Source organism: Rattus norvegicus, chromosome 3, assembly GCF_021556685.1.
Source record: "Rattus norvegicus strain SHRSP/BbbUtx chromosome 3, alternate assembly SHRSP_T2T, whole genome shotgun sequence".
Taxonomy (NCBI): Eukaryota; Metazoa; Chordata; class Mammalia; order Rodentia; family Muridae; genus Rattus; species Rattus norvegicus.
Window position 1 is genome coordinate 15,164,522 of NC_141536.1, and position 15,963 is coordinate 15,180,484.

Below are 15,963 nucleotides of genomic sequence, written 5' to 3' on the forward strand. Positions count from 1 at the left end.
TGCACAGACCACTCGGGCCGGAGGCCCTCAAACTCCTCAGGTCCCACAATTCTTCGCTCAGACCTCGTGTGGAAAAACGTTCTGGTCCGGGGCTACTGCGCACATCTGGGTAACAACTGCACAGCTCTTCGCCTCTTCTCGCCCATCCTGCAAACAGGGGACAACTGGCACCGCCGCCAGAAGTTACCAGGACGTGTGGGTCCCACGGCAGGCGGGCGCGCCAAAACGGCGCCACTTCCGGCCATGCGCGGTCCGCACACCGCAGCCCACTTCCGACAAGACTCCCAGGTAGACTTCTCTGCAGTCCGTTCTCTGTAGCCAGGAGTGTGACCCTCGTTGCCTCATGGGGTGTGTTTAAGACATGCGTGGGTGTAGCCTCCCCTTACCCCAACCCCCGTATGCCTGTCCTTGCTCCCAGAGTCCATCTCGAGAGCCTTTCATCTTTCAGGCGCACCAGGATCCGGATGTGGAACCTCGGACAGGGAGGGACCAGACCGCCAGGGATGTCGGGAAGGGTGCTTATGCTGGCTGTAGACTCGGATATATGAGGATGTTTTCAGTGGCCTTCCCTAGAGAACAGGTGGCCATTTTAATCCCCGGTCACGATTGAAATTAACTTCGCAAGCAAGTTTGTGGTGGAGCATGGTCGGGGAAGGTCAGGAAGAAAGAACTACCATTTAGAGGAAAAGCAACTCGGACCTCACCCTATTCAGCTGACTGGCCTTGTTTAGCTGGCAGGATGAGCTCTGGAACCAGAGTGATCTTGTTCATGGCTCCAAGGTCTAGTAGGAGCTAACTAACCTCTGTAAGGGCCGCCGGGAGGTAGCAGAGTGCTTCAGGTGTCAGGTGATGTCATTCTGTATATGCCTACTTAAGGGTGTTAGGCCACTTGTGCACTTTTTTTTTTTTTAAAGATTTATTTTATTTATTATATATAAGTACACTGTAGCTGTCTTCAGATACACCAGAAGAGGGCATCGGATCTCTTTACAGATGGTTGTGAGCCACCATGTGGTTGCTGGGAATTGAACTCATGACCTCTGGAAGAACAGTCGGGTGTTCTTAACCACTCAGCCATCTCTCCAGCCCGCCACTTGTGCACTTTACCAGGCTTTGGCCCCGTTATTCTTGGCATGATAGTATGGATGTGGTAAGGGGTAGTTGAGCAGCAGGGTGGAGGATAAAATAGGAGAGAAGTTTTTAGATATTTCAAACCTCAGGCTAGGTAGTCTATATCTGGAATCCCAGCACTGGGAGACTAAGGATTGAAAGTCAAGGCCAACCTGGTTTATAGTGAAGCCCTGCCTTGAAAACTACCTTTCAAACATCCATTTATGGTGTGTCCCCCAGTTTCACACTGCTTGCAGCCACCTATCCCCCGTCACCAGCAGCTGCCTCAGACCCAGCCCTTACTCTGTCATCCTCAGTTCCAAGCACTTTACGTACCTCAGCACCATGTGTTTAAAGATGAATAGCTGGTCCAGAGAGGTCCAGTGATGGTCTAGGTCACACAGGCTGTGAGCAGTAAGTACACTGAATCTGAACCAAGCACACTGATTTACCCCTTTTCCCATGCTGCCTGCCTCCTGCCCCCCCCCCCCCCCCAGATGACAGGGCATATATATGATTTGAAGCCACAGTGACACATTGCCTACATGTTTAGTCACCTCTCTGATGGCCTATGGGTCTGACTTCTTCTCCTGCCTGCCTCCTGGTCCTTTCACTGGCCTATCCACCAGGTTGGACAGTAGCCAAGCTAGTCTTCCTTTGTGAGGCACATTCTTCTGAGGCCGAGAATGGGTGGCCTGAGGAGATGGTGGTGTGGGCAGGCCACTTGCTTCAGCCAGTGTGGCACAATGTGTCGAGCCGAATGGCTTCCCTAGTCATAGTGAAAGACCCCAGCTTAGCAGCAGTAACGCCATTTTGCAAGGCTGTACTTAAGATGACTGGTTCAGGGAAAGGTTAGAACACTGAGTACACAGCGGCTGCCAAGCAGGATGTGTTTGGTTGAAGGCCTGGCAACAGGACGACTTCTGTTGAGCACCTGACAATGAAAAAAAAGCCCCGGGAGAGGTCCCACACCCTGGTGGGGGGCCGAGTCAGTCGTTATGTTCCAAAAAGGTAGCTAAGAAACTTGCCCCCGGGCTGAACCCTTGGGGGGCTGAGTCAGCCGTTATGTTTCAGGAAGGTAGCTAGGAAACTTGCCCCCGGGCTGAACCCTTGCCATATTAGAATCCACCAATTATATCCCTGTAACCATGCATCTGCTTCTGTATGCTTGCTTCTGCTCCCCAAAATCCTATAAAAAGCCCATCCTTGGTTCCGTGGGGCGCGCCAGTCCCCCGAGTGACTGAAGCGCCCGCAGGTGCCTGTGCCTGTGTATCCCGACAATAAACCAAATCCTCTTGCTGATTGCGTCCTGTGGTGTCTCGGTCTGGTCTTTAGAGTTGGAGGGTCTCCATCCCGAGGGAAAGTTCTCCCTGAGAGCTTTTCAATAGTCACATCTGTACCTGTCTGAGGTCCTTACTCTGTGGTCCTTGCTGCTGACCCCTGAGAACGGCCTTGATCATGAAGGGAGGCTCCTCTCAGACACAGCCCACTGTAGCTTGTCAGGAGGTATGGGTTGCTTGGTGTGCACCTTAGGGACCAGCAACGACACCTGTAAGGCTTCTGTGAAGGTTTTCTCAGACATCTATTCTACTATTGTCACCCCCTTCGTGCCCATCCCCACCTCACCCCCCAGTCCTCTGTCAGTGTCTCTGCTTCTCCACTAATTCCTACCAATGCTGGCTCCCTCTTTACCTCCACCTAGTACCAGCCCCTCCTGTTTCATTTTATGAATCTGCATGATACCTGAATTCTCAATAAGCAGGAGACTTATTGAGATAAGTCCAACCCAATGTGGAATACTGGGCTCCATATTTGATATAGTGTTGACCTAAGTACTGATGGAGCTATAGAATGGAATAACTGTACATAAATATCTGACCATCCGTGTTGCCAGGTGCCGTGTCAGCATAGTAATTACAAGTACTGATAGTGGACTAAACTTACACACTTAAGTCCATTTCTTCCCTGCCAAATCCCAACCAAGTGACATGGGAAGTGTATAAGTAGAAACAAATCCACAGTGCCTCAGGGAGGGCTGTGTGCTGACTTGGGAGACATATGCCAGGTACTGTCATATAGCCTATGGTTCTTCAACCTCAAGCCTAGGCATGGACAGATCATGCCAGATATGTGAGACAAATCAACTGAGACGGGCCAAGATAACCAGATTGACCCATTAGAGGAGAAATCAGAAAATGGACAACAGCTTTCAAAAAGTTAAAACCTAAGGCTTGCTTTATTTATAACAGGGAGTGAAGATAAGTACAGGGGCCTCCAGAGCTCTGCCGGTGGGATAGGAAATGGTACAACTTCAGGAAGTTGAAGCAGCCTCTAAAACTTAGCACGTGGCCCAGCAGCTCCACTCCACACAGATTTGTCTGCAGAAGTGTAGCAATGGGGCTCCCCCACCCCAATAATAGCTCCAGACAGGAAATAGCGCAATGTCCAGTGACAGTCTATCTACTGGGAAAAACAGACGTGAACTGTTGATGTGACTGAACACATGGACAAGTCCAAAAGGTGCTGTGCCAGCAGTGAAGCCAGGCGCAAAGGCCGCAAACAGGTTACATCTTCATAAAATTCTACAAGGCATTGGTTTCTAGAGCTACAGATGCAGGGGGGTGACACAGGAGGTGACACAGGGATGCACAGGGATGATAGAAGCATCCTGTACTTGGAGTGTGGTGGCGGCTTGTAACCATGTTTGCTATGAGCCATTATTATTTATCGTTGAATTCTGTTTATGTAAACAATGCCTCAATCAACTGGATTTTCAAATGGTGGAAAAGACAGAAGAGGCACCCATCCCCTTAAACAGCATAGGGTGCTATAAAGGCACAGTAAGAAGAAATGAGGTGGGATGGCTCTCTGGAGGGATGGCTATCAGTAAGATGCTTGCTCTGCAAGCCGGCACAGGGAGTGCCCTAGTTTGGATCCCCAGCACCCACATACAGAAGCTGGCTATGGTGCCATTTCCTGTGTCTTGTGCTTGCCTTTGGGCTGGTGTCACACTGCTAGCACTCCCAGGACACTACCTTGCTGACTCACACGGTCTTAGGCCTTCTCGGCCCCTTGCAATAACTCTCCGCATATCGTCTGTCTCTCTATGGGTTTTGTTTCTCTGGAGAATGGTGCCTCATACTGAAGATCTGGGCCACCCAATAGCTCAGGGAAGAATGTCACCACACAAAAGCCAACTCTGATTCTGTTCAAGGATCCTTCACCAGGAGTGTTCTCATAATCCTTAGTAAATTAATTGCTTTAAAGCATGATTGGCAAACAAAATATTTGCAGAAGATAAAGTGGAAAAACAAATGCAGAGCAATGACACAGAAAAGGGACAGTGAGAGCTGGTGTGGAGTTGCACACCTGGGACTGCACACTTTGGGCTGCACACCTGGGACTTCACACCTGGGACTGCACATCTGGGACTGCACACTTTGGGCTGCACACCTGGGACTTCACACCTGGGACTGCACATCTGGGACTGCACTCCTGGGACTGTACTCCTGGGACTGCAGCACTCAAAGTGGTAGAATCTCTACGTTTGAAGCCAACCTGAGCTACATGTTGAGTTTTAAGTCAGCCCAGACTACTATAGAGTAAGACCATGTCTCAATGTCCTCCCTGCCCCTCAAAAGAATCTTAGGTGAAACATTGAGAGGAAAAGCATCAAACCAGGGAGAACAGTGGCCCCTAGACAGTCTGGACTGTAGGGAGAATGGTGACCTCACAGTACAAGAGGGAATGGGAGAAATCAAGAGGTTAAGAGACAGACTAGAGAGTGAGACTGCCCCCCACCCCAATTCACAAGCAAAAGTAGATTTGCAAGTGTATTCTTCCTTGCAGGGGACTGGAGTTCTTTTCCCAGCCCCTGAATTAGGCAGCTTACAACTGCCTATACTGGCTGGAGGATCAGCTGCTTCTGGCCTCTGTGGGTATCTACAATCACACGCAATTAAATCCTTAAGAAAAGGGTGGAGAGCAATTGAGGTAGACACTATGTCAATATCTGGTGCCCGCACACATACAAACGCGTACATGTATACCCACACACAAAAGTAAAAAGCAGAAAATAAAAATGGCTGGTCAGGGGCGTAGCACGGTGCCGGAGTGTTTGGCTAGCTAGCATGCACTGGGCTCTGAGCTCAATAACGAGTGATGGAGAGAGAAAAGCACGGCAGGAGAACGAGCACCTGGGAGCTGCAGTAAAATAATGCCTCTCCAGGCACTCACAGACAGACAGCTCCCTCACATCTGGACTGTGAGAAACCTCTGCGATCCTCTGAGGTGATTGCTCTGGGAAGGTTTCAGCTACTTAAATGGGCTCCCAGGAGCAAGAAACAGTTGGATTAACCAGTTTGATGATTGAAAACCTGGGACCACAGCTTCTCAAGTTGGTCAGCAAGAACAGAATGACACTTAAGAACCCGAGGCAGGAGGATTGCAGTCGGTCCCAGGCTGGCGTGGGACACATAATACATTTTAGGCTATCCTGGGTTACATTGTGAGTCACTATCTTAAAAAGAAAAAAAAAATCAGCTGAGCATGCTGGCACACACCTTTAATCTCAGCAGGTGGATCTCTGTGAGTTCAAGGTCAACTTAGGCTACACAGTGAATTCCAAGACAGCCAGAGCTCCACAGTGAGACCGTGTCTCAAAAGCAAAGCAAAACAAAACAAACTCCCCCAAACCTTAGGTGGGTACCATTAACAGCTAACATATCGTGGAGAGCACTGTTCAGTTGGATGGTAAGCATCACGATTCTTAAGGGAAAAACAGTCCAGTCTTACTGTTGCCTTAAGTAGGGCAGAGCCAAGCCTGCTGCTTTCTGCTTTCAATAACTGACGGTCGAGAGTGGCTATCAGGGCAGCCACAGTCTTACCTGGGTAACTTACCTCTGGAAAGGAGCAGTTTTTCCCTGCAGGTAAAGCGCCCCACGGATGACCGCCTGCTGAACACATCCTGTTAACGTATCTCTAATGTACTCCATGAAACAAGTGACCCACAAAAGACTTCTGGCTCCATTAAAGTTGAACGGAAAGAGGCCTTTTATTTTCTGAAACTCAACAAGACCTGGTGACTAATGATCCAGGACACTGAGACCAGGGAAGAGTTGGAGAGAACCTGTAAGTGATGGGTAAGCTGGCTAACCCCAAGGTGAATCCGGAGGTCTCTGGGCACTCTGAGAAGGACTTGGTTGACAAGACAAGAACATTCTCTTTTCTTCCTGGACTCACCTGACCTTGTTTCTGAGCCCAAATCTTATGTGGCTAAGTCCCTTTCTCATCCCCCAGTCAAGTGAGGTATGGGCAGTTGCTTAGGACCAAGCACCCCAAAGATGCCCAGCCAGAGCACTAGAGCCAGGAGCCCGCAGTCTCGTCAGTTGCTTTAGTCTTAGGAAGGAGACCCGTGGGTTAGGCGAGACTGCATGGCTCCGCAGATGTGCTGTGTGTGCAGCAGGCTGCAGAGCCTCAGAATCTGGTGAAGCTCATGGTGTGGATCTGGGTTGAGATCTGGACAAAGCTGGCCCGGAGATCTGAGGAGTCAGGGGGCCCCTGGGCTCAAACTGTGGTCACTGAGGCCACTCCACTCCTTTTGAAACCCGAAGCCAGCTCAGCTCAGGGCTGCCAGTCACAGAAAGGGTCCGTCACCGTCCCTCGAAATGGGCTGTGATTTGTTCCAGAGTCCTGCCTTTAGTCTCAGGGACAAAGGTGAGCGTGAAAAGGACGCTGAGGATACAGAAGGCAGCGGTGAGCCAGAAGGCGCCGTAGGGTCTGAGGATCTCCTGCAGAGAGAGGAAAGGCACAGGCAGAGTAGCCAGAGGACAGAGGGCCCACAAAATCCAGGGGCACCCTGACCATAGCCTGACACCCAGGTAAATAGGGAGTAGCTCACTATCACCCAAGGGGATGTGTGCCTGGGAAACCAAGGCACTGCCCTGAAATCAGCAACGTCAAGGGACAGCGAGAGTCCTGGCCATGTCGGGCTTGCTGCCATTACCCCTCTCCCTTACCCCGTTCTTTGGCCCTGCCTTCCAGTGTCCTATGCTGTTAGTTCTCCGTGTGATGACAAAGGGAGAACCGTCACTCTCGAGAGACGGTAGAGTGATGGGGTAGGGGGAGTCTGTGACCTGAGGGAGAGGACACCAGGTGACCCTCCCGTTCTCAGCCTCTTAACAGTGCTCTGGCCTGGGTCACTGTTGGGTTTGTCTGTCTCCTCCTTCTAGGCTTCTTTCCCCAGGTCCTTTGCTGTCTGTCCCCTCTCACATTCCACGGTGGGTCTCTGCTTGCCTTCCTCTGGGCACCCTGTGTGCCCGAGCATGTCTCTGGCTAGCTGGATATACATGCCACCCACTGCCTTCTTGGCACCTGTCAGGAGATGGACCCTAACACTATTCAACCCAGCTGCTGCCATCTCTAAAGCCTTGAATAGGCCTGAGCATGGCACATGTCAGGAGGTCTGAAGGGCACCTGTGATGGAGCAGATGGCCTGCTCATCTGCCCGGAACCTCTCTAGTGGGGAAGCCAGTGGGCTCAAGCCTCAGCTAACACAAGAAGGTTACGAGGGAAGTGAAGTATTGAATGACACAGACTCCCCCTCAGCCTATGAGGAAGGTGCGTTCACCTCAATACAGACTTAAGACTTAGGGGATCACAGACCAGGTTCATTGTTTTGTCTACCTCTGGCTCCACGTCACCCCTGAGATGGCAGTGTTCCAGGCACGAGGGGCCCTCAGCCTACATTCAGGGTCATGGACCTGGCAATGACCTGGCAATCACTGGCAATGAAGAATGAAAGGCCCATGCCTTCGCTGACAGTGTGAGGGGGAAGGCATGGGCCTGCACTCACCATGATGCTGTTAAACTCTTTGGTCACCAGAAAGGCCATGAACCAGTTGGTGAGGACACAGACGCCGGTAGCCACACCCTTGATGTGCAGAGGGAAGATCTCTGACATGAGGAGCCAGGGGATGGGTCCCCAGCCTACTGCAAAACCTGTGGGGACAAGGCAGTGTCACAGCACACATGCTGGGCTAGTCCTGAGGGGTCCTATCAGCCCTCAACCCTGCTGGGAGGCCTTGCACTAGACCTTTCCCTTTTAGGTATCAGGACAAGGATGGGACCTGCTTGCAAGCTGTCATGGAGATTATGTGAAAGGGTTTAGCTCAGTTCCCAGCACATGGTCAGAGCCATCAGCACAGAAGTTATGCTCCGAGGGCAGAGGGGTAAAACTCGATTTGAAGCTGAGTGCTCCGGAACTTGGCATGGCGGGTTAGAGGGACAACAGCCTTCACCCAGTGTCCCTCTAGTCTCTCTTTACCAGCGATGAAGAGGCACATGCTGCCTACAGCCAGCCAGGCCAGCCCCAGGTGAACATCAGCAGGCTCTGCGGAGATGGGCACCAGGAGGCCTACATGGGAGGAGTTGCTGGGGCCACTCTGGGTCAGTTTGAAGTAGGTACCAAAGGCGCTCATGCTGAAAACCATGATCACACCTGCAGGCAAAGGCTCGGGCTTGCTGGATGCTGGGGACACAGCAGCACCCAGGACTTAGAGGGTGGTGTGTCTCTCAGAGAGAGGCATGCTAGGCACAATAGTCTTGTGCCCTGGCCATGGAAGCCCCTGACTGGCCAGCATTCCTACCCTGACCTCAGACCTCAGCAAATGCCAGGAAGTTCCTGAGGAGTCTCTCCACTGCAGAAGCAGCGTTCAACCCCACACCCACAGTGGTCTTCACAGCTGCCAGTGGGCACCATGGATGTGTAGGCCAAAGCTACTGCCCAGGACCTGACCTCACCACAACCCTCTCCCCATTTCAGACTAGGAAATAGGGGGACAGAAAGTCACTTGCTCAAAAGAACCAGTCATAATGTATCACCTCCCTGGCCCCGTCTCCCCCCATGAGCTGGGGAGGCTGGGCCCTCCCCATCAGGCCTCACCCGACAAGGCCAGAAGCAGTTTTCGCCCTGCTCTGTCCATGATGAGGGCCGCCACAGCAGTGAACAGAACCTGGATGATGCCCACAGTGACCGAGGCCAGGCTGCTGTCCTGGGGGAGGGGAGAAGCTAGTCTGCTAGAGAGAGACAAGTCCTTCCCTCTCTCTCTGGCTGAGCTGGGTCAAAATGGCATGAGGCAAGCTGAGGAGGAGCCTCTCACCTTGAACTTGGCCTCCTCAAAGATGGTGTTGGCATAGAACATGATGGCGTTGATCCCTGACAGCTGCTGGAAGACCATGAGGCAAATGCCGATGATGAGGGGCTTGTGGACACCAGGGCGCCTCAGCATAGCCAGCTGGAAGCCCTGTCACAAAGATGGCCTGTCAGTGTTTTCCTGTCCTAGGGACCCTTCAGCGAGCCCAGAAGCTTAAGTGGAGGGGACTGAGCCTTCTTGCTGTCCCCACCCCACCTGTGGCCCTGGGTGTGCAGACAGGCCCCTGCAGCCTCCTCATGTGGGAGGGGAGTTGTGAGGGCTGCAGATTCCAGCACCTGGGTAAAGAATCCCACTCCCCAGGGCTGGAGAGATGGCTCAGTGGTTAAGGGCACTGGTTGCTCTTCCAAAGGTCCTGAGTTCAATTCCCAGTAACCACATGGTGGCTCACAACCATCTGTAATGGGATCTGATGCCCTCTTCTGGTGTATGTCTGAAGACAGCCACGGTGTACTCACGTACATAAAATAAATAAATATTAAAAAAAAAGATATTAAAGAATCCTGCTCCCGGAATGCCAAGCACGTTTGTGCACTCAGGGTTAGCTCCTCAGATCTCACAGATCTCAGCACTACTGGGGAATGGTGAGGCCTCGCTAGAGATGAAGGCACCAAGACTCAGAGATGGCCAGGCCACACAGCTGCAGTGTCTGTGTCCTCCTGCTTCTGAGGTCTCCCCTGCCTATGGTTCCCATTAAATCTAAGCCCTTACCCATTTCCCCTCACAGGCCTGGCCTTTCACTTGTTGGGGGACAGTAGGAAGCTGCGCAGACAGCACTGGTCCTCAGTAAGGGTGGAGGGGGCTGCTACCTGGCCGTGTGGCCTTGGCTCTGCTCTCAGCCTCTCACCTGGTGCTCAGCCCCAACAGGGGGCTCTTCCCAGCCCTCCTCAGAGCCCCACAGGAAGCGCAGGGCAGCCATGGCCTCCTGGTACTGGTGTTGCGTCAGGAGGAAGCGTGGGGTCTCGGGCATGTAGCACATGAGCAGCAGCATGAGGGTGGGGGGCACACAGCCCAGCACAGCCAACCAGCGCCATTCTAGGACCCAGCCTGCAAAGGCAGATGTCAGAGTCAGGGCAAGCCAGCCCAGCCCCCTCGCAAGCCCCGGGAGGGACTCACTCCGACGGTGGCATCTCACCGCCTGTGCCCACATGTGGGTTAAGGAAACAGTTGCTACTGGGATTGTTCCATCAGGACATTAGCTGACATCTTTGGTGGGCTGCACAGAAAAGACGCTCACCGTAGCCATGGTAACTACACACAGTGCACTGCAGTAGATATGCTAGGGTAAGCCAAATGCTGTACTCTGTCATGTCAAATGCTACAACATACTTGACAATGGTTAGAAATGACTGCTAGGGCTGGAGAGATGGCTCAGTGGTTAAGAGCACCGACTGCTCTTCCAAAGGTCCTGAGTTCAAATCCCAGCAACCACATGGTGGCTCACAACCATCTGTAATGAGATCTGATGCCCTCTTCTGGTATGTCTGAAGACAGCTACAGTGTACTCATATATAATAAATGAATAAATAAAATATTTAAAAAAAAAGAAATGACTGCTATTGCTTTGATGTGTGTGCTACATTAGACTTTTAAAGTAATTTTTAATTTGTGTGTGTGCGTGTGCACACACATGTGCCCATGCACGAGTGTGGAAGGCAGAGGAGGGCACCCATTGTACTACTGCTGTCTGCCTTTTTCCCCTACTGGGGTGCTCCATTAAATCTTGAGCTAGGCTAGTGAATGGCAGGCCCCAGCACCATCTTGTCTCTACCTGATCACAGAGCTGGGGTCACAAGAACTCATGACCACACTCAACCTTTTATGTGGGAGCTGGGATTTGAACTCAGGTCCTCATGCTTGGGCAGCAAGCTCTCCTATTTGTTCAACTATTTCCCAAATCTTATGTTATACTTGTATCATAATTTTGTCTTTTAAATGTCATTACGTTATTCAACTATCTTGTGCATGGCGGTCTGAAGGAGAAGGCCATGCTCATGTTTGAGTACCTGGTCCCCGGTTGGTGGAACTGTTTGGGAAGGACTAGGCATGGCCTTATTGGAGGAGGTGTGTCACGGGGGCGGGGCTTGCCTTCCCAGTTAGATCTCAGCCTACTGTCTGTGGACTGATGTGAGATCTTAGCTACTGCTCCAGCACCACGCCTACCTGCCTACCTCCATGCTCCCAGCATGAGGATCCAGAGGTCATGGATCCTCTGGAACAGCAAGCTCCAAATTAAATGTTTTACATTTATAAATGGCCTTGGATCATGGTGTTTTGCCACAGCAACAGAAAGTTAACTAGAACAGAGTCTGTGGGATCACGTGCATGCATTCCTGATATAGCACTCATGTGGAGGTCAGAGGTCAGCCTGTGAGAGTCTGTTCACTTTAGCAATAAGGTAGCTTGTAGCTGTTTTGCAAAGTCTAATGACGAAGGCATCACGGTTCCCACCGTGTCACTTTTTGCTACCACAGTTAACTCAAAGCAGTGGGCCAAAAGGACACCGTAGGATCACTGCAAGGCAGCGTGAAGCCACACTGGAGGTAACACTGTGGGTGGTAGACACCAACTATCCCCACAGCACGATGTCAACAGCTGTGCCTAGTAGGGGCTCTGGTTCACTGTAGGCTCCTAAGGCAGCCAGGCTGCTGGGAAGACACTGAAGAGCCAGGACAATAAGGAGTTAAATATGAAAAGCCAGGACCCCTGTGAAGAGCCAGTACCACAGCCAGACTAGGTGAAGCCGTCAGTGCTCAACCAGCCCCGACCAGCCCCGACCAGCCCTGAGGCTGGGGATGTGTTATCAAGCACTTTTCTTACACTACCAATCTCCTGGCCCTAACAGCTCTGCAGATGTGGGGATGGTGAACGAGGCTGCGGGGAGGGGCAGGGAAACCCAGCCGGAAGGGGGGGGGGGACAGGGGGGCATCGTGTCAGGTCTGAAGAAGGCTGCCCTCTTTCCAGCAACGCCTAAGGAGATGCTACAGGATTTTAGTTTATCGTACGCAGAAAACCCAATTGTTAGCAGCCCACAAAAAGCTTAGCTTGTCGCACGTAGCTGGATGTGTCTAGAAGAGAGGCGGTTTGGGTGTGTCTCTGAGAGCCTCCATAGATACGTGTGAAAGAACGTAAGTCCTGCCTGCTTTAAGGCAATTTGCTTGGGAGAGGTCTTGAGGTCTTTGCTCTGTAAGCCGGGGACAGCTGGGTAGCCTTGAGCTACCAGCCCCACCTTAAAGGTTGAGCTAGTATGGCCGGCCCCTACTGGCTTGGCTTAACTGTGAAGGGGACATGGCTCAGCCTGCCAAGGGTGACTTCTTGTACAGCACTTGGACCTTTGAGAAAGATCTCTCTCACTGGCTCTCCCTCTTCTTTTGGCTTGAAAGAACTTCATGGAAGCGGCTCCAGATAAGAGACTCTCTCTTTGGGCTTGCAAGAGCCACAGGGAAGCAGAGGTCAGGACACAGATACAACAGTGTTCTAGGCAGGGGAGCCAAGGAGCCCTCTTGGGCTTGGAGGGGCTCGGAGAGGAAGGTAGACCACTCTGTAGGGTGACACAGATTGAAAGAGATTTCTAAAGAGCGAGCTAGTTTAGTGTAGGTAGGATCAGGCTTATGAATAGACATCTTGTACATAGGTCAGAAAAATAAAATAAAAATCACCTCACTGAGCTAGTGGGTTTTTACCTCAGCTCACACCTCCCATGTCTTTATTGGTAGAAATGTTTGTTAGACTTTGAAGAACAAATATGACAGGGAGACAATTTCGGAAACCTCCCCAGGCCACCAGCTCTGCCCTTCACCTTTGGGAAGCAGTCTCCTTTATGCGGCACTCTGCTGAGAGCCCAGTGACAGCATGTGGAGAGAGCCCGGTTCTTTTTTTTTTTTTTTTTTTTTTTAAAGATTTATTTATTGTATATGAGTACACTGTAGCTGTCTTCAGACACACCAGAAGAGGGCATCAGATCTCATTACAGATGGTTGTGAGCCACCATGTGGTTGCTGGGATTTGAACTCGGGACCTCTGGAAGAGCAGTCGGTGCTCTTAACCACTGAGCCATCTCTCCAGCCCCGAGAGCCCGGTTCTCCGAGTGACTGAGCTAAAGCATTTCCCTACCCCCACCCCTCCTTGCACTGGGACCCTCTACTGAGTCCCTCTAGGGTGTGGTGGGATTCTGGCCCAAAGAAATCACCTGTTCTACTTCTTCTTGGCACCGAGTCACCAGGACCTCCCCTCCCAGGAGTGCGCCTGAGAACCTGGCACCTTGGCCAGCGGCACCAGGCAAACCCTTGCCCGCTATGACCCTCAGTTTCCAGAGTGGCCACAGAGGCTCTAATAGGGATCAAAAGAGAGCATACAAATCTACCTGCCACGTAGGCCAAGAGGATGCCAGTGACAACCATCAGCTGCACACAGGAGCCGAGCAGTCCTCGAACGGCTGGGTAGGCGATTTCCGAGATATAGACCTATTGGTGGTTAAGGTTAGACTTTACTTGGCTCTTCTAATGGAAAGGTTTAACCCTGCTATGGGTCAGCAGAGTGCCCTGCCCCATTTCCTGGAGATTTTAAAAGAGGATTGTGGGTAATGGGTTGCCACTATGTGCGTGAGCACTGAGAGGAGTGCAGAGCTTCCTTCCCTACACTCGTTTTAAAAATTTATTTATTTATTTATTCATTTATAGATAGAGTTTCATGAAGCCTAGGCTAGCCTCCTGAGCTGAGGATAACCCTGAATTCCTGGTCTTCATGCATTTACCTTCAAGTTATGGGATTACAGACATGTGCCACCAGGCCCAGCACAGCACACGTTTCATATGCACAGATGTGAGTTAAAACGGGCTGACTCCAGTCTGGGACACTAACTTGTTCAGCCTAATCCTACTAGGGGAGCCATTACTTCTAATCTCAGGACTCACCAGGCGTTATCCATACATACTTCTAGATTATTCCATACCTTATGCCCTCGTTTAAAAAAAAAAAAACAAAACCATGCAGATCTCCAGTCTCCCTTTCCTCTAACTCCTTCACACCTCCAACAGGTGAAGAGAGGAGAAGCAGGAGGCCACGGAGGGGGGGGGGGGGATCATCCGAGTGTGTGGCCACAGGTTGCTGGCGATCCTCAGTTACTTGGGTCTAAATCTTTCCAGGGACCACTCCTGGACCAGCAAACCACCTCAGGACTCGGCCTTACTTTAAGGGGAGCAAACTGAGGCTGGGAGAGAGGCCTGTGTCCAGGTAAGTGATCCAGGTGTGTGGGCTGCAAAGTATATGCAGCCGTGGCTGCAAGCAGTGAAGGGATATCCCAGGGACAACCCAGAACAGAGCTGTTAACACGAGAATAGGGGCATTCCAGTTATCGCTGCTAAGCATACAGGGACACCACTATTAGTAGAGTAAAAGAGGCACAACCAAGGTCAGTGAGGAATAGCTTCACTGTTGCCCCTGCCTGGCGAAGATCATCTAGGAAGCCCAAACCACTCACCGGTGCCACTAATGAGGCGACTCCGCAGGCTAGGCCGGTGAGGAGGCGGCCTCCGAGCAGCATCCACACATCCCGGGCCGCGGTGATGACAGCAAAACCGGTCACGAAGGGCACGGTGCAGAGCAGGAGGCTCAGCTTGCGCCCTGCACGGTCCAGGAGCCAGCCGCCCAGCACGCCCCCTGCCGCAGCGCCCAGGGTCACGACGGCCTGGGGACCCGGACGCGCTGAAGAGGAGGCCACCAGGGACCATGGCCCACGATCCCTCCACCCCACTCCCCGCAGCCTCAGAGGAAAGAGAATGAGGAGGACCCTGGTGTGCGGCAGAGAATGGGGGACCCGGGACTCCCCCGCGGGCTCACCCCGAACCAGGAGGCCGCAGTGTCTCCGAGGCGTAGGGCAGGGGGTGCGGTGCGCCGCAGGCTGGGGATGGCGGGGGAGCTGTAGCCAAGCGCGAAGCCGAAGCTGAGCGGGCCCAGGGCGGCGGCGAAGGTGGCAAGGAAGACCCGGCGGCCGCCGGGAGCCCTGCGGGTACAAGGCCGTGCGTGAGCGGCGTCGCCGGGCGTGAGAGAGAGGTCGCGGCCCCCGGGAGTCCGCACCTGGCGCCCGGCGACCGCAACAGCGGCTGTGTTTCCTGGGGGTCCTCGGGCGACATGTCAACAGGGTCTGACCCGCGAACTGTCGCGGCTCGGGCGAGCGCGGCCTCCGCGGCAGGAGTGACCAATGGGACGCTAGAATCCGGCCTCCAATCAGAGCTGACCAATGGAAGCACAGAGCCGGTTGCAAAGCTCAATGGAGCTGAACTACGCCCATGTATATGTTTGCAGGGAGCTGGGGGACAGAGATGACAGCGCCCCTATGCTGGTCCGAAGGAAGCTTTCTTTTCCTTCCACCAAGTGGATCTTCCAGATCGAACACAGGCCATCAAACTTGGGGACAAACACCTTTACAAGCAGAGTCATCTCGCTGCCCCTGTTTTGGTGGTTTCTTTTGTTTTTTATTTTAAACTTTATCTGTATGAGTGTTGTTTACATGTTTACACACAGATATATTTGTGAGTGGTGTGTGTGTGTGTGTGTGTGTGTGTGTGCGTGCGTGCGTGCGTGCGTGCGCGCTTGCTTGCTTGCTTGCTTGCTTGCTTGCTTGCTTGCTTGAGGAGTTCAGAAA

At 52.3% G+C, this 15,963-nt stretch overlaps 1 protein-coding gene across 4 annotated transcripts; it reads right to left on the bottom strand.

Annotated features, from left to right (window-relative positions):
• Positions 1-6,138: 6,138 nt before the first annotated feature.
• Positions 6,139-15,494, bottom strand: Slc2a8 (solute carrier family 2 member 8). Of its 4 annotated transcripts, NM_053494.3 has the most exon segments (10): positions 6,139-6,899; positions 7,964-8,109; positions 8,435-8,608; positions 9,053-9,161; positions 9,270-9,413; positions 10,168-10,367; positions 13,684-13,783; positions 14,800-15,006; positions 15,159-15,321; positions 15,396-15,494. In NM_053494.3, coding segments are annotated over 10 exon segments (1,437 nt in total). In that variant the 5' UTR covers positions 15,452-15,494; the 3' UTR covers positions 6,139-6,761.
• Between the last annotated feature and the right edge of the window lie 469 nt (positions 15,495-15,963).